The sequence below is a fragment of the Puma concolor genome, chromosome A3 (assembly GCF_028749965.1).
Source record: "Puma concolor isolate L17-30 chromosome A3, mPumCon1.1.hap2, whole genome shotgun sequence".
Taxonomy (NCBI): domain Eukaryota; kingdom Metazoa; phylum Chordata; class Mammalia; order Carnivora; family Felidae; genus Puma; species Puma concolor.
In genome coordinates, this window is record NC_141669.1 from 78,770,963 (window position 1) to 78,797,618 (window position 26,656).

Genomic DNA, 26,656 nt, shown 5'->3' on the forward strand with positions numbered 1-26,656 from the left:
ATGCAATTGTTAGGTTGTATGGTCATTGCATAGTTGTTTTTTTTTTGTTTATTTTTGGAGACAGAAGGCAGGGGGAAGGGCAGAAAGAGAGGGGGTCAGAGGATCTTAAGTGGTCTCCACACTGCCAGCAGAGAGCCTGAAGTAGGGCTCAAACTCATGAACAGTGAGATCATGACCTGAGCCTACATCAGAGGCTTGACTGAATGAGCTACCCAGGTGCCTCTCTGCATGGTTAGTTTTTTAAACAAACTGCTACATGTCTTTAGAGTAGCTGTACAATTTTATGTTCCTACTAGGGATGTGTGAGTGATCCAGTTTCTCTAAATCTCTATTTGGTATTGTCACCATTTTTTATTTTAGCCATTCTGGTAGGTGTGTGGTGATATCTTTGTGGCTTCTAGTTGTATTAACAGAATGGCTGATGTGTATCTTCTTGTGCTTATTTTGTGAAATACCTGTTCTTTTGCTTTTTTTTTAATTTTTTTCTAATGTTTTATTTTTGAGAGAGTGCAAACTGAGGAGGTGCAGAGAGAGAGAGGACAGAATGTGAAGCAGACTCCAGGCTCTGAACTGTCAGCACAGAGCCTGATGTGGGGCTCTAACCCACAACTGTGAGATCATGACCTGAGCTGAAGTTGAACATTTACTGACTGGGCTACCCAGGTGCCCCTTGCCCATTTTCTTTTAAGTTCTGTTTATTTTGAGAGCACGAGCAGGAGAGGGTCAGAGAGAGAGGGAGAGAGAATACCCCAAGCAGGTGCTGCACTGTCAGCGCAGAGCCCAGTGGGGGGCTCGAATTCATGAACTGCGAGACCATGACCTGAACTGAAACCAATAGTTGGACGCTCAAACAGCTGAGCCATCCAGGTGCCCCTCTTTTTGCCCATTTGTAATTGGTTTGGTCTTTTCACTGTTGTTTTGAAGTCTTTATATATTCTAAATACTAGGCCTTTGTTGGATTTTTGGTTTGCAAATATTTTCTCCCAGTCCCTTATTTTTTTCATATTCTAAATAGGATTCTTTATAAAGGAAAAGTTTTTAATTTTGATGAAGTCCAGTTTACCCGTTTTCTTTTATGGATTGTGCTTTTGGTATCATGTCTAATCTTTACCTAGTCCTAGATCCCAAAGATTGTCTATGTTTTTTGTTTTTTTTTAATTTTTCAAATGTTTCTGAGAGAGTGCAAGTAGGGGAGGGGCAGAGAGAGAGAGGGAGATACAGAATCTAAAGCAGGCTCCAGGCTCCGAGCTGTCAACACAGAGCCCAATGTGGGGCTTAACCCCAGGAATCAAGAGATCATGACCTGAGCCAAAGCTGGACACTTAACTGATTGAGATGTCCAGGTGCCCCTCCTGTTTTTTGTACAATCTTTACAGTTTTATGTTTTACGTTTAAGTCTGTGATCCATTTGAGTTAATTTTTGTGCAAGATTTAAGTTATTTTTGTTTTTAATGTTAGAGGGAGGCATAGCAAGTGCACGTGGGCAGGGGAGGGGCAGAGAGAGAAGGGAGAGAATCTGAAGCAGGTTCTGCTGTCAGCACAGAGCCTGCTGTCAGCACAGATCCAGCACAGGGCTGGATCTCATGAACTGTGAGATTATGACCTGAGCTGAAATCAAGAGTTGAATGCTTAGCCAACTGCGAGCCACCCAGGTGCCCCAAAGGTTTTTTTTTTTTTTTCAGCCTATAGATGTCCAGTTGCTCTGGCACCAGTTGTTGAAAAGGCATTCCTCTATTAAATATTTTTTTGCACCTTTGTCAAAAATCAGTTGGGCATATTTCTATGTCTGCATTGTCTGTTCTGTTCCATTCACTGATCTGTCTCTGTCACTCCATTAATTCCACAGTCATGATTACCATAGCTTTATATTCAGTCTTGAAGTCGGGTAGACCAGTTCCTCCCACTTTATTTTTCAAAGATGTTTTAGCTATGAGTTTCTAAGTAATCTTATCTACAAAAAAATCTTGCTGGCATTTTTGGTAGGAGCTGCATTAAACCTGTACGTCAATTTGGGGAGAATTGACATCTTTACTAGGTCTCATCTTCCAATCCACGAACAAGGTAGGTCTCCTTTTATTTTAACTCTCCTTTAATTTTGTTCATCAGTGTGTTGAAGTTTTCAGCATACAAGTCCTTAAATGTTTTGTTAGATTTACACCTAAATACTACTATTTTCATTTTTAAAAGCAATTTTTAAGTGGAACTGTGTTTTTTTAAGTTTCATGTCCACGTGGTCATTGCTAATATGCAGAAATAGGCCTTTGCATGTTTGTTTTAGATCTTGAGATCCTGAACTCCTTTATTCTAGGTGATTTTTTTTGTAGATCCTTAAGGGTTTCCTACATAGAGAGGTGTGTCATCTGCATCATAGTGGTGATACCTGGGTCCTACCCCAGAGAGAATTTAACTTGCTTGGACATCAAGACTTTTTTTTTTTTTTTTTTTTTTGAGAAAAAGTCGGGGAGGGACAGAGGGAGAGGACCTTAAGCAGGACTATGACCTGAGCCGAAATTAAGAGTCAGAAGCTTACCAGGAACCCCTGGACATCAGGACTTTTTAAAACCTTCCCTCGTGATTGTGGTAAGCAGCCAAGTCTGAGAGCCAATGCTCTTGGAACTTGCCCATCAGTGAGTGAGTGAGTGATGCCTTGAGCACACAAGCCAAGTGCCTGGACTCCCCATTCTGCACTTGGGAGCCCATCTTGCTGTCAGGCCAGTATGGTTAACAGGCTTGAGCTTTGCTGCTGAGGAAGACAAGGCCTTGGACCTAATGAACTGGCCCCTCCCAGCCCAGAACAGACAAGTAGGCTGTGATGGATAGTCAACCAGTTTTAATGAACAAAAAATATTGATGCGTATAAAATGGTGTTTTGTCTGTCAAGTAAGGGTCCCCATTTTCTAGATGGGGGGTCGTCTTCTCCATGGACTTGAATACCTATTTCTCATATGGCTCTGGCACCTGGGTGAACTGTCCTTACAGTTCACCACAGGGCAGGGGCTGTCCGTGAGAAGGGAAGGTGTGTGGCCCCCGGTGGGAGCTCTAGTCGCTTTTTCACATCCTGAGAATAGCCTTGTGCTTGGCCCGAGAAGGCCACCAATGTTAGACTAGAAAGAACTGCAAAATCGATGTCAATCCAGGTACCTTATGTATGTGAGGGAGGCTGACCCTTCATCTTAAAGCTGGGGCCTCAGCTTGTAGTTCTCCATTTAGGGCAAAGTTCCTTAAAATTCATTTTCTGCCAGTTCAGGACCCAGCCCTGCCAGCAGTACGGGTCTGCGCCAGTGCGCCATGGAGCGGAAAAGGCAGTGAAAGGAAGGGACCTTCAGGAGAGCTCGTGGGAAGCTGGGTCCTAAATCTGCCACCACTTAGCAGAGGAGGGAAAGCAGCAGGTGTGCTCCTCTCCTCTGCTTCCCCTCCAGGGCTGAGCCACCAGTTCCTCGATGTCCCGCCTCAGCGGTGGGAGAAAGCAGAGCAGGTGCAGCTGCAAGGTCCAGGCTCAAGCTCTAGTGCCAGGGCAATGTTGCCTGAGGCAAAGTAAGTAGGGTTACGGGCCACCACCCCAAAAGCTAGGTGGGCCACAAGCAATCCCCAGCTCCCAGGCACTTCACCCTTACCAGAAGCGCCACCAGCTGGTCAACTAGAGAGCGGCAGGCAGGCTGACCAAAGCCCTGAGGCAGTAGGCACAAAGTTTCCCTAAAATAAACATCAGCTCTAGCTCCTCAGTCTTGGGGCTTCTGAGGCAACCAGGTTGGTACTGGACTTCTGCAGTGGAGCCTCAAACCTATTGAGCGTCCCCTCCAGACTGCCAGACCCACCTCCAGAATCCCTAAGGCCAAAGTTGTCTAGAGCCACTCCACAGGCTATCAGGGTTGCTGCTGATAGCAATGGAATTCCCCAGAGAAACCCCTGCCCCAGGGCAGCCACAAGCCATGTACTGAATCCCCGCCCCCCTCTCCCTCGCGGAGGGAGGGACACAGTCTCCCAGACTGAGGATCAGGGGACACCAAGGACACCTAGTACCCAACCCTGGGCAGCTCAAGGTTTAGGACTTATTTTTCGCTCCATCCTGGATTCCCACTCTCCCTACACTGTTCCTCATCTGGACCCACTTTGTTCCCTGCTTCCCTGTGGTCCTCTGCATCAGCCCTTCCTAGCTGGTGCCCTGGCAGGAAACAAGTCAGCCCTGACTCGGGCCAGGGAGGCCTGCTTTATTCACCTGCTGGCCTCAGTGCTGCTGCTCAGTCCTGTTAGGACTGGCCTGAGGAAGCAGTCCCAGGACAGAGGAATAGGACTGAGGTGAGACCCACAGAGGGGTGCGGATGACAAGACATAAGGATGGGAGGTAAAGGGGATGGAATGGTGGCTGTGAAGTGACCCTGCAGGTCTGCTGTCACTAGTACCGGGTGCGGGGATGCCCAACATGGGCCTGCAGAGCTTCCCGGATGCCCCGCTGCCAGTCTCGTGCTAGCTGCACCGGGGTCACTGAGGCCTAGGAACAAGGATACTGGATCAGTCCCCTTCTCCTTAAGAGCTCCACCCACACTTCTCAGGCCAGGGCCTCAGCCCTGCTCATACTCACCACGTTTTGCACGCCCAGCTTGGCTCCATAGAGCAGCAGTACCTTCATGGCTTTGTAGTGGCCGTGCCGCACAGCCTCGTGTAGAGCTGTGTCCCCTTCCTGTTGAGAAAGGGGATGTTATCCTCCCGACCTCCCCATCTTTGGAAGGTTCAAGTTGGCAAGTGCTGTCCTCGAGCTCTGGCTCTCTCAGTCACTGTTCCCGGGTGGAGCTGACCCAAGTCCAAAAGGCCCAGCACCTTACCTTATCCTGTGCGTCAATGTGGGCTCCACATGCAATGAGATGCTCCAGGCAGTCACAGTGTTTCGTGCGCACGGCCACATGCAGGGGGGTGCTCCAGATCTAAGGGAGTGGATGAGAATCTGTCTGCTCCAAGTGGTGAGGCCTCATCGCAACCCCAAAAGGCTGTGCTTTCGCTTCTCCACGAATAGCCTGAGCTCTTGTGCACTCTTGGGTCTTCTCTTTAGCAGACCACCCCACAGCAGTGCACCCCTCACCTTGTCCCGGGCGTTGACCTGGGCTCCCTGGTTAAGCAGCTGTTTGAGGATGTCCAGGTGTCCTCCACGGCAGGCCCAGAACACAGGTGTCCTGTCCAGCTACAAAACAAAAGCATCAATGTACTGACATGCTGTGTGCAAGGCAGGGTGTCTGCTGTGAGGGTGGGCCTTCCCAGTTCTCACCAAGTCACGAGCATCCACAGTGGCACCTGCCTCCAACAGCTTGTTCACGAGCTGGCTGTGACCCTTCAAACAGGCCCAGTGCAAGGCTGTGCGGTGCAGCTGGGGGTAGAGACAGGAGATGAGGCAGAGGGAGCATGGCCACCCCTTTAAGGCCCTGCCCCAGGTCCTATTCCCAGTATTGGGTTCCTTGAACAGATGTGCCTGCTGCCTGATCACACCAAGGGCCCTTCCCTCCTGGCTCAGGAGGCAACCGTGCCCCATAAAACAGAAAAGGCCTGCAGTTTCGTAGGCCAGAACTAAAACACCCTGGAGACAGCACCCCTGCAGCCGCTGACACTGCAGTCTGATTCACCCCACTCTCACTACCTTGTCATGGGCATTAGGGTCCCCTCCATCTGTCAGGTACTTGTCAATCAGGGTCTCCTGGTTCTCAGCAGCTGCCTTCAGGAACATCTCCAGGTCCACAGACTCCAGCTGGGCCTGGGGCTGCAGCTGGATAAGTTAAAGGAGACCAAATCATTTCCCAAAACCACAGGCCTCTGGGGCTCTACCACTCTAGCCAAGCGGGCCCCTAAGAGCTGGCTAAAGACTAGCATTGGCTGGTGGCTTGTACAAATCAAGAGTTTTTTAATCTTTTTTTTTTCCTTTTACCTTTTACTTATTTTGGGAGAGCACACAAGCAGGAGGGGGCAAAGAGAGAGGGAGAGAGAATCCCAAGCAGGTTCTGCACTGTCAGCATGAAGCCTGATGCGGGGCTTGAACCCATGAATGGTGAGGTTGCGACTGAACCCAAAACCGGTGGTCGGATGCTTAACTAAGCCACCCAGGTGCCCCCAAATCAGAGATTCTTAAAAACCCACCCCCCAGGAGATTCTGACTGACTAGGCACCTATTATGCCCATTATGGGTTGCCTTGCCCCCCACCCTCTAAGTTTATATGCTAAAATCCCAACCTCAGGACCTTAGCATGTGGCCTTATTTGGAAATAAGCAGCTGGAATTAGTTAAAACGAAGTCACACTGGAATAAAGTGGGCCCTAATCCAATATGAGTGGTGTCCTTAATGAAAGGGGACATGTGGACACAGCATGCACTTGGGGAGAGTGCCATGTGAACTCAGAGACTGGTTGGGGTGATGTACCCGCAAGCCAGGGAACACCAAAGCTAGCCACTAAGCCCCGGGAGCTAGAAGGCTGGTAGGGATAGACTTTCCCCCACAGCCCTCACAAGGAACCAACCCAACCCTGCTGACACTTTGATCTCAGACTTCTAGCCTCCAGAACTGGGAAAATAACCTTCTGTTGTTTAAGCCACCCTGTGTGTGGTCCCCCAGCAAACAAGTAGGGGGCTGTGTGCCCTCCAAAATGGATTTCATTCAGCTTGGCAGGCCCTGGCGGTGAGCTGGTGGCTGGCAGCATCCACTCTTCCCCAAGCCCTCCCAGGGGGACAGGAAGCACTTCCTCACAAACTCTGGCCCCAGGTATGCACTCTCCCCCCACCCCGACTCCTCACTTACCTTAACCGTGGGCTCAGGTGCCCTAGGGGGGACTCTGCGTTTCAGTCGTTTTCTCCGTCTTTGAACCAAGTTTTCCAAGTCAGCCAGAGTCTCCAGATTCAGTCTGGAGTTGTTCAATCTCTCAAGCTGGGGCACAAGACCAGACCACACCAGTAGTCAGCCTTGGTCATGGAAGCCTCGGGATCAGGCTCCTGGCTGGGCTCACTCTGTCTCCCACCCACCGGAGGGACCCCAGCCGCCTGAGGCCCTCACTGCTGACCCTTGGCGTTGGCACCTGCTGGGCCCCCAGCACTGCTCACTTTCTTCTTCTTCTCTTCTTCGAGTTTCCACTGCTCCCGGGCCACGGCCTCTTGGGCTCCCAGCCTCCAGGCTCTGGGCCCGCCTCCACAATCAGCAACGCCATGTCCACATCCCAACGCTTTCCTTTCAACTCTCTCTCCACATACCTGTAGGAGCAGGATAAGGATAAACACTCAGAAAAATGAAGAGTCCTTAGAAGACAGCAGTGCGGTACAGGGATCCTGGGAAGAGCAGACCTACAGAGATTAGTGTTGTGGACGTCAGGGTGGTCTGACCCTTCGCAGTTTCCTGGTGCTCTGCTGGCATGCTCCCTGCCACCCGTGGATGTTGGCTCTCACCTACTATAGTGTTGCCTGGGGCCCAGGATAACTGCCGCCTACCCTGTCCTGTCAGCAGGACACAGGGTCAGGGGCGTGACGCCACATCTATTTATACTGCTGGGCTTGTGTCCAGGTATGCTCAGGGTAGGTGACACCTCAGCTTCCCTCCTGGGCCATCGTCCTTACATTCCTACCAGACCACGCCATACTGCCATCTAACCCCGAGCTCAGAAGGACAGAGGACATGCCTCGTGGGTAAAATTGTGAACTCCTGGGTTTAAATCTTGGCTCTTGTGAAGTTCTGTTTCTTCATCACTAGAATGGGGGTAACACTAGCAATTAGCTCACGAGGCTGAGGAAGAAACTAAGTACTGGGACTTTGCTGGGGCAGAACCCACCATATCATGATCTGTTCTTATCCCCCGCACCCGCTGGGGGTTCAAGAGCTGGGGAGCACTGAGGAATAAGGATACTGGGGGAGAGGGGAAACAGAATGACAGATGGCAGAGCCTAGGGCTCCCAGCATGCAGAACTAACTAGTAAACGCTGGCAACCTAACTTTCCTCAAGCCCTGCAACCCACTTCCCAGCAGAGGCTGCACTGGGCTGGGCCCGCCAAGGCACTGGCCTGCAGAGGGGCTTACTGGGCAACCGGAGTCCTGGGCCTCCCGTGCCTTGCCTCACCAAAACAGACACCCCTAAGTGTCACTGGTGTCACCGCTTCTCTCACTGCCTGGGAACTCGAGAGCACCCTTCCTCCACCCCAAGCAATGCAGCCAGACCATCTGGACCATTTCCAGAGTGATGGTTATCCTAGCAGCTGAACTAAACCCACACCCCAGCTACACTCATGTCTTCCAAAGTAACCTACCACTTCCAATTTCTCTTTTACCACCATCACATTCCAGAGGAAAACTCACTAAACTTGAGGGCTGTCACATCTGCCATCACTCAGCATCTTCCCATTGCTTCCCTCTCTCGCTACCTCACAGAACTGGGCTGCCACACCAGAAAACCACCGCATGTTTCTGCTCCTAAAACCTGATCCTTAGACCACAGATAGAAGCTGCCTGCCCTCCTCTAGCTGGACCTCCTCGTTCTGCCGAGCTAGCCTGCAGTCTAGACAATCGCCTGGCCTCCCTCCCCTCTGCCCCTTGTTCTTACCAACTGCTGGATGCTGATGACATCCATGGTCCCCCCCTGCTCTTCACACCCCCAGTGAGAGGAGCTGAGTGGCTCAGCCCTTTTATAGAGAGCTAGCTCCTGGGGGCAGGGCAGGCCAGAGGCTTTTGCCTGGGCCAGATAGCTCAGTGGTTCTGTAACACTGACCAAAATACCAGTGTGGGCGTATAGCCCGCTGAAGGCAGCAGGAACTGCTTTCAGCTGAGTCAGGTGCACTCTCAGACACCCAGTCTCCTGCACCTGCTCAGGAGTGGTCCAACCAATAAACGGATGCAGGGGTGCTTGGGCCACTAGAGAAGAGTTAAGCATGATCCTCCATGTTGCTGCAGGTCTAGCTGCCTGAGATCCTAAAAAACCCAGCCAGCCTGTCCTAAGCAAAAGGAGGCCAGAATCCTAGAGGATATCTCCGGAAGGACAGGCCTAAGAGGCTGACCTCTGCGTCAGGAATCCTCATGGCATCTACAGGAGGAAATCAGGCTTCAAGCGACCTCCCACTCCCAGTTTCAAGACTGCCCTCCCTACTCTTGCTGGTTTTTTTCCCCAGGTGGCCCTCACTTCTCCCTTATAGTTCCTGTTTCTTCTCCCTCACCACTCTGAGAGTCAGTGTTTTAAATTATACCACCACCAGGGGCCAAGTCCAGCCTGTCATCAGCACCTCATGCCTCTTGAAAAGCCAAGTCCCACACATGCAGGTCCCCTACCCAACGCCCTCCTGGCAGGGAGCATGCCTTTCCACATGGAAGCTGAACTGAGATCCGCTCCAGGTCCAAGTATGGAATGTCAACCACTAATCCAGTCACAAAGCAACCTGTCTCAAGCCACCAAAGTCAAACTTCCTAATTCTCTTTAAGATGCCAAGCATGCCCTTCACCCAGCTGTGCCTTGAATTCTGCTTTGACCTTTGAAAGGAAATCTGAGAGGTAGTAAATAAGATTCCAGAATTGGAGCTACAGGAGTAGAGATGACCTGAACCAGAGGGAGGGAAGAACTACAGGTCAAGGACAGCCCAAGGCCCCAAAGGGCTGGGAATGGTTCCACCCACAGCTGGCTTCTTGGTAAATACATCCAAGTTTTGAAACTTAGGGAACCTGGAGGTTTTTAAAGAAACTTGGTCCTTATGTACCAGGGGTTTTTGTCTAGGGTGATTTCTTGCCTTTGAGAATGCAGAAGGGGAGTTACCTAGAGTGAGGGTAAGTAAGATAAGACGTCAGTTCTGGACTCAATTGTCTGCCACTGACTCAAACTATCACCAGTAAAACTAGTTTCTTCCACATGAAATTAACTGGTATGAACTCTTACCAAAAAATTACTCCTTATAAAAAACTGGAAGATAAACAAAACTCAAGATGCACTTGATGAACCACTCTTGCCACAGTGGCCCAGGCGATACCATGTGTACCGGTGTTGTATATATCCTGACTCTTTTCCTCTATGTCTTGTGGATGTACAGTCATGTTTTTATATAAGAGACATCACACTGTGATCCCAACTCAGCACGCTTTCCACATTAGCCTACACTGCACTCTGCTAAACTTCCCCCAAATGACACGTGTCCCAGAATTTAATCATTGCCCTAACAGAGAGAATTTAGCTTGTTTCCCTCCCTTTTTTTTTTTTTTTAAATTACACTACATACTCCAATGCACAACTCTGTAAACGTCTCTGTAAGTAAACTTCTTTGTATTTATGGATATTTCTCTAAGTAGCTACAGAGAAATCAAATTATTGGCCCTACTCACTTAAGTTTTGATAGATATTGTCAAACTGCTGTCTACAGCAGGTGTACCAATTTCCATGAGCAGATACCAACAAAGTGATGGTAAGAAAGAAAAAAACCACAATATTAATATCCAGAATATACAAACTCCTATGAATCAATCAAAGGAAGAAAGTCTTTAAATAGGCAATAGGTATGGACAGGAAGTTCAGAGAAAATAGGTGGTCAACTTCACTGATCATCAGCAATGCAAAATAAAGCAAGAACACTTTTAATCTAGCAGATTGTTAAAACTAATGCAAGTTGAGTAAGTGGGTCCTCCAAATACACTGCTTGCAATGTGCCCAGCACGCTCTCTAGTGCTCTCCATAGATTCATTCATTGAACCTCCGCAAGGCCCTTAAGGCAGGCCGTATTACAATCATCCTCACCTTACAGATGAGGAAGCCGGGACAGATGGGTGAAGTGACTTTTTCCAAGGGCACTCAGCCAGAAAGTGGCTTTTGTCATCTATTCCGTGGTTTCTTCTAATACTTACATAGTTCTGTTTTTATACTTACGTCTTTACTTGAAATTTATTTTTGAACATGGGATGAGGTAAGGATACAACTTTATTTTTTCCAAGGGATAGATGTTTCCACATGAACTAATTTAGAATATGATCATCTGTCCAGGCGTAAGCACTTACAGCCCCACGAGATCTACTCCCTCACTTCCACAGTGGCCAGAATGGGGCTCTTCAGGCCTCAGTTTCCCACCCTGCAGTATGGATGCTGACCAAGGCAGGGGCTGGGAGGGCTAGTCTGTGTACCCTTGCATGGCAGCCTAAGACAGCAGAAGGGTGGCAGTTCAGCTGGCCAGCAGGTCCCGTAGGTCACTGTCGCAGGGCAGCAGGTCACATGCCAGTCGTGCCTTCCGATCCCGGACAGCTTTCAGGGCTGGGCTGTGTTGCAACAGGAGAGAGCAAATGTCCACATGACCCTTCTCAGCAGCCTGTGGAGAGAGAGACCTGAATCAAGAGCCATACCCTCACTGGGCCCTGCCCTTTCATGATCCACTTCTGGGAATTTCTTGGTCCTAAAAAAGGTCTTGTGAAAAGAGAGACACTGGCTGTTTGAGTAAATTTCCCCTAATTCCTACCAAATCCCAACAACTTGCATAAAGATTGGTGGAATTCTCTAGTGCTATTCTGGCAGTTAGCTTGAGTTTTTCTCTCTTGTGTCCTTTGCTCAGTGGCCATTCTTCTCTCTCCAGGCCTGCACATTAACAACAAATATAGAACCTTAGATCTGAGTGTCTTTTACAAATGTACAAGGGCGCCAGGCACCATGGGTACAACCTATACCAGACACAGCCTCTGCCCTCTGGGACCTTTCAGATGAGCAGAGAAAAATGGGCTCAGGTTCTCAGCTTTCTCCTCTGCCTCTTTTTAACTTAACTCCCCCAGAGGAGAGAGTTAAAGTGACTTCTACAGATTAGTTTATTCAGTGTTCACAATAACCTTCAAAGATAGGAACTATCATTATTCCCATTTTACAGATGGCTTATACAAGTGACTTGTCCAAGGTCACAGAGCCAGTGTGGCAGCCTAGGGACTCTAAACCGGGTCCATCTGACCACCAAGTCTCAACTCTTAACAACTGTGTTATACCACTTGAATTCCCTGCTCCTCCCAAGAGACAGACTGATGTACCTAGGGGCTTTTGAGGGGTGTAAAAATTAATAATAGCAAATACGGTCTGTAATTTGAATCCAGATCTTTATTTAGCAGGTCCTCTTGAGAAATACAGACCCAAGGTTCTCAATTTTGTTGCCTCAATTCAGGCAGTGGTATGTTGTGTGCAGTTGTGAGATGCATTCCAAAGAATTTTTTCAAAAAAAGGACCAAAGTTTTCAAGTAGCTTATTTTTTGAAAAAGAAAAAACAATTCCTATTCCTCACACATGTGCATCCCCTGAATGAGAGAAAAAGGCGGGATACACGCTGAAAAGGCCTCACGCTGTGGGGAACACCAGCCAGCAATATCTGCAGCAGTGTCCTGCCCGTACAAACCCTCCATGGGAGTTACAACAAAATGAGCAACACCAGTTTAGACCATTAAGAAATAAGCAATCTGCCTCTCCAACTGGCAAGCATCTTAAAAGAAAATAAAACAACATCCGGTTGTTCACTCAGCACATATTCATTGGGCACCTAGGCCAAAAGCTGGGGCTACAACAGTAAACAAGATCAAGTCTTAGCTATCTCTAGGGACAGAGACAGAATTCAAAGGAATTTCAAGGAGAAAAGTTAGGGAAGTCAAGTGCAGGGTGCTTCTGCACATCAGTTGGATGAGCTGCCCACGTCTAAGGAACAGGAAGGCTCTCTGAGGGTGTAATGTAGAAGCTGAGATCCAGAAGGAAAGACAGAAACAAGCCAGATGAAAACTGGGAGAGGAGAGGCATCCAGAAGGGGATAGCTTGATATGTAAGGAGTGTCACCTGGAGTGTCACCATAATAGGGTCAAGAAACTGAGCCTGAGGGGCAACTGGGTGGCTCAGTTGATTAAGCATCCGACTGCTGATTTCAGTTCAGGTCAGAATTTCACACTTTGTGAGATCCAGCCCCATGTCAGGCTCCACACTGAGCATGCAGCCTGCTTAGAATTCTCTCTCTCCTCTCTCTCTGCCCCTCCCGTGCTTGCACGTACTCTCTGTCAAAATAAATAAACAAACATTAAAAAAAGAGAGAGAGAAAAGAAACTGGGCATCAGTGTTAAGAGACAAGGGGATGAGAGCTCAAGACGGGCACCTGGCTAACTCAGTCAGAAGAGCATGCAACTCTTGATCTTGGGGTGGTGAGTTCAAGTCTCATGTTGGGTGTAGAGATTACTTAAATAATTAAACTTAAAAAAAAAAAGATAAACTGGAGGAAAGGTTGATATTTTCCCTTGAAGTGCATGCAAGTGTAATATATCTGAAAATCATTGGATGATGAAATATTCACATCTGGTTTCCTAAAACTTAAGTTGATCTTTGAGACAGCAACCTCCACACCAATTTTTTTATTGTGGTAAAAACATTTCACATGAGACCTACCTTCTTAATTAACTGATTTGTGATTTTTAAGTAATCTCTATACCCAACATGGGGCTCAATCCCACAACTCCAAGATCATGGGTCACCTGCTCTCCTGCCTGAACCAGCAAGGCACCCTGAGATCTACCTTAAGAAAGTAATTAGTTTTGGAAATTGTTTTTTTCCTATTTACTTATTTATCTTGAAAGAGAGCGAGCGAGCAAGCGAGCACCTGCGCAAGTGGGAGAGGGACAGAAAGAGAGGGAGAGAGAGAATCCCAAGCAAGTTCTGCACTCTCAGTGTAGAGCCCCACACGGGGCTCAATCTCACAAACCATGAGACCTGAGCTGAAATCAAGAGTCGGATGCTTAACTAAGCCACCAGGGCACCCCGGTAATTGTTCTTTTTATTGTTAAATGATAGCCCCCCACCTTTTAAGTAGGCCAGGACCAATGTGGGGCTTGAACTGAAAATCCTGAGATCAAGTCACATGCTCTACTGACTGGGACAGCCAGGCACCCCACCCTTCTCAACAAATTTAAAGTGTACCACACAGTACAGCCAACTACAGGCACAGTACAGATCCGTAGAACTTAATCAACTTGCCCAAGTGAAACTATTACCAGTTCAACAGCAACTCCCTCCCTCCCCACTGCCCCTGGAAACCACCATTCTACTCTCTGCTTCTAGGTTTGACTATTTTATATATAGGAAAACCTTGTTTTGCTGCACTTTGCTTTACTGAGCTATGCAGGTACTGTGGGTTTTGTTTGTTTTTATAAACTGAAGGTCTATGGCAACCCTGCATCGAGCAGGGTTTTCCCAATAGCACTTGGTCACTTCCTATCTGTTATATTTTCATACTTCCTGAAATTTTCAAGCTTTTTCATTATTATTGTGTTTGTTACGCTGATCTGTGATGTTTTTTTAATTCACAGAGCATTTTTTTTTATTTTTTAATTTTATTTTATTTTTCTGGAGTTTTATTTATTTAACTTGATCCAAGTTAGTTAGCATACAGCGCAACAATGATTTCAGGAGTAGATTCCTTAATGCCTCTTACCCATTTAGCCCATCCCCCCTCCCACAACCCCTACAGTAACCCTCTGTTTGTTCTCCATATTTAAGAGTCTCTTATGTATTGCCCCCCTTCCTGTTTTTATATTATTTTTGCTTCCCTTCCCTTGTGTTCATCTGTTCTGTGTCTTAAAGTCCTCATATGAGTGAAGTCATATGATTTTTGTCTTTCTCTAATTTCCCTTAGCTTAATACCCTCTAGTTCCATCCATGCTGTTGCAAATGGCAAGAGTTCATTCTTTTTTATTGCCAAGTAATACTCCATTGTATGTATGTATGTGTGTAAACACACACACACACATACATATCACATCTTCTTTATCCATTCATCCATCGATGGACATTTGGGCTCTTTCCATACTTTGGCTATTGTTGATAGTGCTGCTATAAACATTTGGGTGCATGTGCTCCTTCAAAACAGCATACCTGTATCCCTTGGATACATACCTAGTAGTGCAATTGCTGGGTCATAGGGTAGTTCTATTTTTAAGGAACCTCCATACTGTCTTCCAGAGTGGCTGCACCAGTTTGCATTCCCACTAGCAGTGCAAAAGAGATCCTCTCTCTCTGCATCCTCGCCAACATCTGTTGTTGCCTGAGTTGTTAATGTTAGCCATTCTGACAGGTGTGAGGTGGTATCTCGTGGTTTTGGTTTGTATTTCCCTGATGATGAGGGATGTTGAGCATTTTTTCATGTGTCAGTTTGCCATCTGGATGTCTTCTTTGGAGAAGTGTCTATTCATGTCTTTTGCCCATTTCTTCACTGGATTATTTGTGTTTTGGGTGTTGATTTGGTAAGTTCTTTACAGATTTTGGATACTAACCCTTTATCTGATATGTTGTTTGCAAATATCTTCTCCCATTCCGTCGGGTGCCTTTTAGTTTTGCTGATTGTTTTCTTCCCTGTGCAGAAACTTTTTATTTTGATGAGGTCCCAATAGTTCATTTTTGCTTTTGTTTCCTTTGCCTCTGGAAATGTGTTGAGTAAGAAGTTGCTGCAGCCAAGATCAAAGAGATTTTTGCCTGCTTTCTCCTCAAGGATTATGATGGCTTCCCGTCTTACATTTAGGTGTTTCATCCACTTTGAGTTTATGTTTGTGTATGGTGTAAGAAAGTAGTCCAGGTTCATTCTTCTGCATGTCACTATCCAGTTTTCCCAACACCACTTGCTGAAGAGACTGTCTTTATTCCATTGGATACTCTTTCCTGCTTTGTCAAAGATTAGTTGGCCATACATTTGTGAGTTCATTTCTGGGTTCTCTATTCTGTTCCATTGATCTGAGTGTCTGTTCTTATGCCAGTACCATACTGTCTGCATGATTACAGCTTTGTAGTATAGCTTGAAGTCTGGAACTGTGATGCCTCCTGCTTTGATTTTCAAGATTGCTTTGGCTATTCAGGGTCTTTTCTAGTTCCATATGATCTGTGATCACTAATCTCTGAGGTTACTACTATAATTATTTTAGGATGCCATGAACCACACCCATATGAGATACTGAACTTAATAAATGTGTGTGTTCTGACTGCTACACTGACTGGTTCCCCAGTCTTTCTCTTCCTCATGCTTCCCTATTCTTTGAAACACAACAATATTGAAATTAAGCCAATTAACAACCTTACAATGGCCTCTCAGTGCTCAAGTGAAAGGAAGAGTCAATCAATGTGGCAAACTTCATTGTCGTCCTAGTTTAAGAAACTGCCGTGATCCAGTGCTTCAGCAGCCACTACCCTGACCACCCTGATACCCGGAGCAGGCATTAACATTGAGGTAAGACCCTCTACCAGTACAAAGACTACAACTTGCTGAAAGGTCAGATGATGGTTAGCATTTTTTAGCAATAAAGTATTTTTATTTTTTATTTAAAAAAAATTTTTTTTTTAACGTTTATTCATTTTTGAGAGACAGAGAGAGAGCATGAGTGGGGAAGGGGCAGAGAGAGGGAGACACAGAATCCGAAGCAAGCTCCAGGCTCCGAGCTGTCAGCACGGAGCCCAACGGGGGGCTCGAACTCACAAACTGCAAGGTCATGACCTGAGCTGAAGTCGGACACTCAACTGACTGAGCCACCCAGGTGCCCCAGCAATGAAGTATTTTTAAATTAAGGTACATAGGGGCGCCTGGGTGGCGCAGTCGGTTAAGCGTCCGACTTCAGCCAGGTCACGATCTCGCGGTCCGTGAGTTCGAGCCCCGCGTCAGGCTCTGGGCTGATGGCTCGGAGCCTGGAGCCTGTTTCCGATTCTGTGTCTCCCTCTCTCTCTGCCCCTCCCCCGTTCGTGCTCTGTCTCTCTCTGTCCCAAAAATAAATAAAAAACGTTGAAAAAAAAAATTTAAAAAAAAAATAAATTAAGGTACATACATTTTTTTTTGACATAATGCTAGCATACACTAAATATACTATAGTATAAACATAACTTTTATATACACTGGGAAACCAAAAAAATTCCTTTGACTTGACTTATTATGGTGGTCTACGTTATGCCTATACCTCATATAAGACGTATCATGAAGTATAAAAAAAACAAAAACAGGGGCGCCTGGGTGGCTCAGTGGTTAAACATCCGACTCCAACTCAGGTCGTGATCTTGCAGATCGTTGAGTTCAAGCCCCGCATCAGGCCCTGTGCTGATAGCTCAGAGCCTGGACCCTGCTTCAGATTCTGTGTCTCCCTCTCTCTCTGCCCCTCCCTCGCTCTCTCTCAAAAATAAACATTAAAAAAACAACAACAAAAAAAAACCCTACTACAATTTTTTTTTAATGTATCTACTAGTGTCTGTATCAAAGTGTTACCCTTGCTCCCATCATATATTTTTTTAAAAAATAACATGTACTGGGCTGTCTGGCTGGCTCAGTCAGTTAAATGTCTGACTTGGGCTCAGGTCATGATATCAAGGTTTGTGAGTTCGAACTCCACATCGGGCTCTGTGCTGACAGCTTAGAGCTGGGAGTCTGTTTCAGATTCTGTGTCTTCCTCCCTTCCTGTCCCTCCCCCACTTGCGCTCTCAAAACTCTCTAAATAAACATTAAAAAATAATTATAACATGTATTATTCAAGTCAGGTGTAAAAAATAAATAAAAATAAGAACTCTATCTTTGCTGACCTAACATTTCAAGGCTACTGTATTTAAATTTTTTTTTTTTTTAACGTTTATTTATTTTTTTGGGACAGAGAGAGACAGAGCATGAACGGGGGAGGGGCAGAGAGAGAGGGAGACACAGAATCAGAAACAGGCTCCAGGCTCTGAGCCATCAGCCCAGAGCCCGACGCGGGGCTCGAACTCACGGACCGCGAGATCGTGACCTGGCTGAAGTCGGACGCTTAACCGACTGCGCCACCCAGGCGCCCCTCAAGGCTACTGTATTTAAACAAGCACCTTCCTCTCATGCTTCTGGAGTCCAGATTGCTTGCTGTGGACTTGCTGACCCCTAGCTGTCTCTGTTACTGCCTGGGGAGGCAGAGTAGAGTGTGTGGAGGAGGAACACTGGCTGCTAAAAGAAAACCCTCCTAGAGAAAGCTCATCAATGTGTCTTGTCTTCTAATGGCTGAGAACTTGCCACACTACATGCTAGAGGGAACTGAAAGTTGTCTGTGATTGCAGAGCCCCCTTTGAGACATGTCTCTAATATGAAGAGTGAACACAAATTTTTGGTGGACAGCAAAAGTGTCTGCCACAGGTTCTGATGGTAAGTCATGCGGTCAACTACTTAAATTTTTCTGTTTTACAATTTAGGGGCACCTGGGTGGCTCAGTCGGTTGAGTGTCCGACTTTGGCTCAGGTCATAATCTCACAGTTTGTGAATTCAAGCCCCGCATCTGTACTTCAGATCTTCTGTCCCCCTCTCTCTGCCCCTCCCCTGCTCACTCTCAAAAATAAACAAACATTTTAAAAATAATAAAATAAAACTTCACATCCAGAATTATGTTTTGTAGGCTACAATTCAAAAATATTCTTTTATAAAAAAATGTTTATTTATTTTGAGAGAGAAAGAGTGCGTGCACTAGAGCAGGGGAGAGGCAGACAGAGAGGGAGACAGAGAATCCCAAAGTGGCTCCACAGAGCCCAACACAGGGCTCAATCTCATGAACTATGAGATCATGACCTGAGCCGAAACCAAGAGTCTTGAGGCCAAGTGCTCAACTGACTGAGCCACCCTGGCGCCCTCCAAAATACTCTTTACTGTGTGTTGGTTGTTTAAATAAATAAATATAGAAGGAAGGAAGGAAGGAAGGAAGGAAGGAAGGAAGGAAGGAAGGAAGGAAAAGAAAGGAAAAGAGAAGAGAAGAAGAAAAGATAAACTGGAGAAGCAGGCAGGGGCTAACCCCAGACAGCCTTGTAAAGCAGCTTAAGGCCTTGAAGGCCTCTAAGGTGTGGCATGATCAGAATTAATTTAAAAACCATCACTCTGGGAGAAAACCAAGTGGAGCCGAGAGAAGAATAAATGTATACACATATGCCATAAACATGCATAAACCATTTCTCAAATATGCATAAGAAATCAGTAACAGTGATGCCTTGAGGGAGGTGCCCTAGGAGATCGACGAACCAGGCATCAGGGTTGGAAGGGAATCATTTTCCTGCTGCACTGTTTTGTACTCTTCAAACTCTTCACCATGTGTAGGTATTTCTGGTCAGAAGGTTAATTAAGCAATCACTCTGGTTATAGTATGGAAAGTGGGCTACAGGGACAGGTAAGAGTAGGTGTAAGCGTCATTCAACTTTTTTTTTTTTTTAAGATTTTTAAGTAATCTCTACACGCAATGTAAGGCACAAACTCACAACTCCAAATCAAGAGTCATATGCTCTACTGACTGAGCCAGCCAGGGGCTGCCCCTAAAGTAGGTGTGAGCTTCAGAAAACTAACTTCATGGAAAAGCATTCATGGCATATCACTAAAGGAAGGAAAAAAAAAATGATGCCATACATTTAATTCTAATTTACATGCACAGGAAAAATGCCAGATACGTTAATCCTAAAGTGATGAGTGTAAGCACTGGCATTATAAGTGATTTGCATTTTCCCTTTTCTGCTTTCCCCATGTTTTCTACAGCAAATATGTTATAACTTTTATAATGACAAAAACCAAGTTTTTGAAGGGGGGAAGGGAGCATACCTTATGCAAACTGGTCATGCCATCATCATCTACCAACCTGGGGTTGGACCCATGAGACAGCAGGAGCCGTGCAATTTCAGTGTGCCCACAGTAGCTTGCCCGGTGCAGAGCAGTGGCGCCCCCATGGGTTTGGGCATCACACTTAGCCCCACTTTCCAGCAGGAACTGGCATACAGCATAGTGCCCGTTGCGGCTGGCATAGTGCTGCAGGGAAAAGAGACCAAGTTCAGACAGCAGAGCCCAGGCAGGCAATGAGGGTGATGGAGGGGTGAGAGCATGGGCTCGGGAGCAAGAGGACGATCTCCATCAGCTATATGACCTGGGCAAGCTTCTTAATTTCTAGCATCAGTTTCCTCAACAGGCAAATGAGGATAATAATTATTCCTATGTCACAGAACTGTTAGGAAAATGAAATTAAATAATTGATGTAAAACACTTTAACACTAATTAAAAAAAAAAAAAAAAAAACAGGTTCACCTGATGTTTAAAACAGAAAACCTGCTAGGAGAGAAGAAAGGGCAGGAGTAAAGGCGACATAACCCCCTTCCCCACAGGGAGCACGTATCCCACGTGAAAGCTTCTCCCTCCTCTGACCCTGTGTTCCTCCCCAGCTCACCAGAGCAGTGTAGCCAGCTGAGTCAGGCTGGCTAGGGTCTGTTGCCTTCTGGATTAAATATTTCACTCGACCTAGGTCTCCATTCAGGGCTGCTGACCAGATTCCTGTGGAAAGACAACCAAAGTGCTGGATAATGTTGAATGACTGGAGACTTTTAGCGCTTCCTTTACCTCTTGATCTCCATTTTCTCACCTATAAAATGGGGGATTTATTCATTCAACAGATGATATTAACTGAGATCTCCTCTGTGCCAAGGGCTGTCCTAGGAGGTGGCGATGTAGCCGTGGACAAGATAGACAAAGGGCTGGGGTGCCTGGGTGGCTGTCAGTTAAGCATCTGACTTTGGCTCATGTCGTGATCTCATGGTTTGTGGGTTCGAGCCCCATGTCAGGCTTTGTGCTGACAACTCAGATCCTGGAACCTGCTTCGGATTCTGTGTCTCCCTTTCTCTCTGCCCTTCCCCCGCTCTCTCAAAAATAAATAAACGTTAAAAAAAAAAAAAAGATAGACAAGGGGCTTTGTCTAATCAGGATAGTAGAATTGGGCAGACACAGAAATCCCTTCTTCAAACCACTTCAAATACACAAATGTTGGATAAGGTAATGTTTAAAATATTTGAATACACAGGCAAATTTAAAAGCAAGAGAAGGCCATTACCAGCTGCCAGAACAAGGTGAAAACCACAGCCAAAGTGGTGAGCAGGTACTGAGTCTGCAGAATCCCAAAAGTCCTTGTAACTAGACATAGATAATTTAAAAAAAAAAAATTTTAATGTTTATTTTTGAAAGAGAGTGTGAGAAGGTGAGGGGCAGAGAGAGAGAGAGAGAGAGAGAGAGAGAGAGGGAGAGAGAGAATCTGAAGCAGGCTCCAGGCTCTGAGCTGTCAGCACAGAGCCCGACGCAGTCTCGAACCCATGAACCGCAGGATCATGACCTGAGTCGAAGTCAGCACTTAACCAACTGAGCCACCCAGGTGTCCCTGCACATGCATCTTAGAGGCTTTGGCTGGAACAACTGGGCAGGGTCTGCATCAAAGGCTGCAGGCCATGTGTATGGCAGGGAATAGATACAGCAAGGTTCTGTGCACAAAGCGGGGGGGCAGGAAGTACCATGTCATGGATGAACTGGGACTGGAAAATCTCTACTTTCCTGGTCTGAATACCAGCAAGAAGCAAGCTGCCAGGCACAGGCACTTCACTCATTCCGCAAATATTTACTGAATACTTACTATGTATCTGGCACTCTTCTGGGCATTAGGGATCAGCCAAGAATTAAAGATCCCTGATCTCCAGTGCTCCCCTTGCCCTGCAAATTTTAGCCTTATGGAGGTTACATTCTAATTATAGGAGACAAACAGGAAAAAAATAAGTCAGGTGGTACTAAGACCTATGAAGAAAAATAAAGCAGAGAAGGGATATGAGCAGTGGTCACAGATGGCATCTTTGATAAGGTGACATCTGAATATAAACTTAAAGGAAATGAGAAAAGGCACCATTTCAATAGGTGTTAGAAGACAGCACAGGCAGAAGAAACCTAAAAAAAAAATCAAGCAACTTGGAGATGTGGGACCTATATTTATTTATACCCTTTAGGGAGCAGAACCCCCAAGCTAAGAGTACGTCATAATCTGGATCTGTAATAAAAATGGACCCAGACAAGTGAATGTTATAAGGGCTGCACAGAGGCAACTTTAAAAAAAAAGAATGTTTTATACCTCCAGAAGCCAACAAAGGTATGTGGATAATCTCTTACAAAACAGGACATCCCACCGCTCAGCCTATGAGCTCAAAAATTAGAAGCTGTAAAACAAGAAGCAATCCACTGCCATGTGAGACAGCAAATACAACAAATGGAAAAATGCGTGCTTTAAAAATCAGCCATAATGGGGCGCCTGGGTGGCGCAGTCGGTTAAGCGTCCGACTTCAGCCAGGTCACGATCTCGCGGTCCGTGAGTTCGAGCCCCGCGTCGGGCTCTGGGCTGGTGGCTCGGAGCCTGGAGCCTGTTTCCGATTCTGTGTCTCCCTCTCTCTCTGCCCCTCCCCCGTTCATGCTCTGTCTCTCTCTGTCCCAAAAATAAATAAAAACGTTGAAAAAAAAAATTAAAAAAAAAAAAAATCAGCCATAACAACACAATCTAAAAGACTTTAAAACAACATTTAGGGGTGCCTGGATGGCTCAGTTGAGCATCCGACTTAAGCTCAGGTCATGATCTCACAGTTCATGCATTTGAGTCCCATGTTGGGCTATGCGCTGACAGCGCAGAGCCTGCTTCAGAGTCTGTCTCCCTCTCTCTGCCCCTCGCTCGCTTGTGCTCACTCTCTCTCTCAAAAATAAACATTAAAATTTTCTTTAAAAAATAAAAAAATAAAACATTTAATGTGTTCACAAAGATGAAGGAATAGAATCCACAAATCAACAGAACGATAGGGGTAAAAAAAGAACAAGGAGATCTAAGACAAAAGTCAGGGGCACCTGGCTGGCTCGGCTGGTTGAGCATGTGACTGAGTCCCATGTCGGTTTTAGAGATTACTTAAAAAAAAAAAAAAGTCAGTAAATTAAAAAATAGAATCACTGAAATAAAACAACAACAACAACAGATGGTTGGACAGTACTGCAGACCCAGCTGTGAGTGACTTGGAAATCACCCAGAATGCAGAATGGTAAAGACAAAAATATTAAAAAGAGGTAAAGAAACATAGAAGACAGATTGTACCAACATGTGTCTGAGTTTAAAAAAGAGAGAGAAACTGAACAGAATAGGAGAGGAAATGTCTGAAGAGATATCATCTAAGAATTATTCTGAAGTAGGGGTGCCTGGGTGGGTCAGTTGGTTAAGCGTTTGATTTCAGCTCAGGTCATGATTTCACAGTTCATGGGTTCAAGCCTCGCATTGGGCTCTGTGTTGATAGCTGGGAGCCTGGAGCCTGCTTCGGATTCTGTGTCTCCTGCTCTCTCTGCCCCTCCCTCACTCACACTCTGTCTGTCTCTCTCTCTCAAAAATAACTAAGCATAAAAAAAGAGAGAGAGAATTATTCTCAAGTAAAGGCAACCATGAGTTCTCAGATGAAAACCACATTAAATCTGAAGGAGAACTGATCAAAACAAATCTACCATGGTGAAATGACCAAACATCAAGAATAAAGAGAACATTTAAGTTACCAAAAAAGAAAAAATCACCAGTCATTGAAGAGTAACAAGCAGATTATCAGCTAAATTCTTAACAGTAGCAGACAAAAGAAGATAAAGGAAAAATATTTTCAAAGGTTTGAGGGATAAAAAAAAATAACTGTCAACGTAGAATTTTATAACAGTTGAGAGAGAGAGAGAGAGAGAGAGAGAGAGAGAGAAATGAATGAATGAATGTTGGAGAAGCATACTCACTGAAAAAACTTTAAAGGATATACTCCAGGAAACGGGAAAATAAACCCAGAAAGTAGATATGAAGAAAAAGAATCCACACAAGAAAACAGACAAGGATCTTTCCCATGTGTGGGAAATAGATAATAAATAAGTAAACAAAGTAATGTCAGGTTGTGAAAACTGCTTTAATTAAAGTAATGTAATATATCAGAGTAACCTGGAGGGTAAGGGGCCCTACTTTGGATAGGGCAAGGTTTCTTTCTCAACAGCAGCACAATTGGCATTTTATACCAGATAATTCTTCGCTATGAGGAACTGTCCTGTGCACTGTAGGATGTAGACCAACATCCCTGGTCTCTACCTACAAGATGCCATAGCACCTTCCCAGTAACACCTGAAATTGTCTCCAGACATTGCCAAAGACCATTTGGGATCAGAACTGCCCCCAGCTGAGAACTACTAGAATGGGGTGTTCAGGGTGGGTCTTTCTGAGGTGACATTTGACCTGAGACCAGAGAGAAAAGCATTAGCTAGCCCGATGTTGCAGGAAGTTCATTCCAAGGAGCTGGGATAGCAAGTACAATGGCCTTAAGTCAGAAAGAGATCTTGCATGTCTGAGAAACCAAAATTGAGCCCAGTGTAACTGAAGTGCAGTGACTGGGGAAAGAAAAGGATGAGGAATAAAATGAGGGCAGAGAAGTAGAACGGGCAGGGATTAGATCAGTTTGTAGGCCATGGAAGGAATCTGAATTTTATTCTAAGAGCAATGAAATCACCTGATTTAATACCTTCAAAAAGTTACTCTGGCCTCTATGTAGAGAAGAAAACACCATAGGAGGGCAGGAGTGGAAGCAGGAAGGCCCATGAGGGAATTGCTTCAGTAGCCCAGAGGGTGGCAGAAGTGGAGGGAAGTAAGCAGATGCAAGAGTCACTTAATAGTTGGGTCAGAATGCATATAAAGCAGTAGCATCTACCCAACAATTGAGGACAGTGTTATTACTGAATAAGCTGCCTCTGCACAGAGGGATAATACACGGCTTCCCAAGAAAAGAGGACATTTTTTTTCAGCGTTACTGTGTTCCTTAATGGCGATACGATCTCCTTACAGTCTGGGGTAAAAGAGTTACTTCTCAGGTCCCAAAGGTAGAGATAACATCACCTGCGCTGAGGGCCGTGTGTGCCATATCTAAAGCCTACAGGATCCGACACACTAGGGCTCACACCTGAGGTCAGAACGTTAGTTCTCTTCGCAGCGCAGCCCCCTCTGAAGCTCCGTGCCCTCCGGGTAGCTGCAATACCCCGAGCTGCTGATTCTGCCGCCCGGCCCCCCAGACACCCGAGGGGCCCCGAGTCTCTAGGGGGCGCACCAGCTGAGACGGGCTCCGCCCCACCACTTGGGAAAGTTAACAAAACCAGGGCCTCAGTTTCCCAACCTGCACACGAGACGAAGTTTCTAGTGGCGGAGCCCCTGCCAGGTGCCTGGTGGGATCTCACTGACGCGGGGGCTGGGAGCCCACTGCCCCCCTGGGCTCCCACCCGGCTCGCTGCGGCCCTCGGGGTCCCGCTTCTCGGCCATCTCCTTGTGCCGCGACCTGGAGACAGCGGGGAGCCTCACCCCTGTCGAAGTCCATCTCCTCCAGCGTCTGTTGCACACCGGACGCCACAACCGGATGAGAGCAGCACGGGCTATCAGCGCAGGGCCGCGGCGCCGCCATGCCAGCCTTGGCGCCCGCCCCCGCCCCCGCCGGTTGTGCGCACGCGCGGCCGCAGCGGGTGGGCGGAGCGGACGCAGCAGAGGCAGCACCAGCTCTGGGATCCGCCCCTCGGCGGCCGAAGATTTCCTCGGAGGCCGACCCAGCTGGGCTTTAGCTCGGGAATCAATGGAAGCGGCGGGGCGGGGCTTATGGCGCACCACCGCGCTCCGAGGCGGCCGCGCGAGGGCGTCCCAGGCTAAGCGGAGTGCGGAGGCCTCAGCGTAGGATTCCCTCGCCCCCCCCCCCCCCCACCTCCGGGCGGAGGGCGCCGGAGCCCCCGGCTTCGTAGGTTGCAGGGACGCAGCGGGCGGGTGCGGCCGCTTGTCAGAGCCTGGCCCTCCAGGTTCTGTGTGCCACCGGTTTCTCCAGGGCAGGAGTCGCCGGTCGCGCCCCAAGGTCTCCGTTCTGTCTTTCCACACCCCCTCAAGGCCCAGTGACCTCGCTTCCTCCTCCTTCCTCACGTGCCTCCTGCCCATTTCTTGAAAGACCCCGTGGGAGGAAGGGGGTCACTTGTCCTGCCACTAGGAGCATGTAAGCCCCGAGGCCAGGGACGGGCCGTTGGGTTGTACCGAACCCCCAATTCCACAGTGGGAACCTAATTTACTGAATCAGTCTTCATATGTCAACATCCTCAGGGCATGGGTTTATTGACCATGCAGGAATCTTAGCGTACCCAGAAGTCTCCAGATTCATAGCCCTTTCCTACAGCTGAGGACACCCGGGGCAGCGGCCCATTTCAGCCACCGCAGGCCCTCCAGACCAGTCACGTGTGGGGAGGACTTTTCAACTGTCTCTCTCTGTGGGCATGAATGACAGAATCCAGGCTGGGGCTTGTTTTCCTTACAAGTATCTGGGCCCTCCTTGTACCACTACTTAGATAGGGCAGTGGCTTGGTGCACACTGGGTGGTAGTGGGGAAGTTCCATGCTCCACATAGCTGAAGTGTTCAGGACTAACATTCCTAGGGCATAGGTAAGATGGAGGTAGCCTTTCCTCCCCTAAGCTGGTTCAGAGCCCCATCTTCACACAAGCCAGTCCATACAACCTTAAGCTCTAAGAAGTTCCTCTCCTTTTACCCCTCACTCCCACTTCGCCTTCCCAGAGTTCTGGGAAACCAAGCCCCTCCCCACTCTCCCTGCCTCCCAGTGCCCTAACTTCTCCCTTTGGCCAGAAGCCAAAGCTGGCTTGAAGAGGCTGTGGCTCTGGTCTGGTTCCCAGCCTCACAGCTACCACTCTGGGAAAACACTGGCGCCTGGGCTATTCCCCGACTGGAGAGGGGCACAGGCAGGAGGGTAGAGACAATATTAGGGGCAGCTGACCCAGAACTATAGGGAGGTGAGGCTGGTCCAGCTCAGAATGTTTTAGCCCAAATGTCTTATCCCTACCACAGTAACA

At 47.1% G+C, this 26,656-nt stretch overlaps 2 protein-coding genes across 3 annotated transcripts; both read right to left on the reverse strand.

The window, feature by feature from the left end:
* Positions 1-2,813: 2,813 nt before the first annotated feature.
* Positions 2,814-8,677, reverse strand: ANKRD23 (ankyrin repeat domain 23). Of its 2 annotated transcripts, none has more exons than XM_025932433.2 (9): positions 8,556-8,677; positions 7,072-7,218; positions 6,773-6,898; positions 5,624-5,749; positions 5,258-5,356; positions 5,075-5,173; positions 4,821-4,919; positions 4,580-4,678; positions 2,814-4,489 (listed from the first exon to the last, which is right to left on the reverse strand). In XM_025932433.2, exons 1-9 carry the CDS (start codon positions 8,580-8,582, stop codon positions 4,394-4,396), a joined length of 918 nt encoding a protein of 305 aa, XP_025788218.1. In that variant the 5' UTR covers positions 8,583-8,677; the 3' UTR covers positions 2,814-4,393. The 2 variants fall into 2 exon arrangements, with proteins under 2 accessions (XP_025788218.1, XP_086557380.1); XM_086701254.1 differs by lacking the exon at positions 8,556-8,677 and adding an exon at positions 7,313-8,475.
* ANKRD39 (ankyrin repeat domain 39) lies at positions 7,080-25,336 on the reverse strand. The gene is made up of 5 exons (XM_025932419.2): positions 25,124-25,336; positions 20,150-20,253; positions 19,534-19,737; positions 11,102-11,283; positions 7,080-7,218 (listed from the first exon to the last, which is right to left on the reverse strand). The coding sequence occupies exons 1-4, from the start codon at positions 25,221-25,223 to the stop codon at positions 11,140-11,142; spliced, it is 552 nt and encodes a 183-aa protein (XP_025788204.1). The 5' UTR covers positions 25,224-25,336; the 3' UTR covers positions 7,080-7,218; positions 11,102-11,139.
* Positions 25,337-26,656: the final 1,320 nt, after the last annotated feature.

Coding starts and splice junctions, on each gene's coding strand:
- ANKRD23 (XM_086701254.1), bottom strand. CDS start 7,378: ATGCCAGCAGAGCACCAGGAAACTGCGAAGGGTCAGACCACCCTGACG. Junction 7,219..7,312: donor CGTCCACAACACTAATCTCT/GTAGGTCTGCTC, acceptor CTGCTCCTACAG/GTATGTGGAGAGAGAGTTGA. Junction 4,920..5,074: donor AGGTCAACGCCCGGGACAAG/GTGAGGGGTGCA, acceptor CCACTCCCTTAG/ATCTGGAGCACCCCCCTGCA.
- ANKRD39 (XM_025932419.2), bottom strand. CDS start 25,223: ATGGCGGCGCCGCGGCCCTGCGCTGATAGCCCGTGCTGCTCTCATCCG. Junction 20,254..25,123: donor GGAGATGGACTTCGACAGGG/GTGAGGCTCCCC, acceptor GTCTTTCCACAG/GAATCTGGTCAGCAGCCCTG. Junction 19,738..20,149: donor CAGCTGGCTACACTGCTCTG/GTGAGCTGGGGA, acceptor TTTTCCCTGCAG/CACTATGCCAGCCGCAACGG.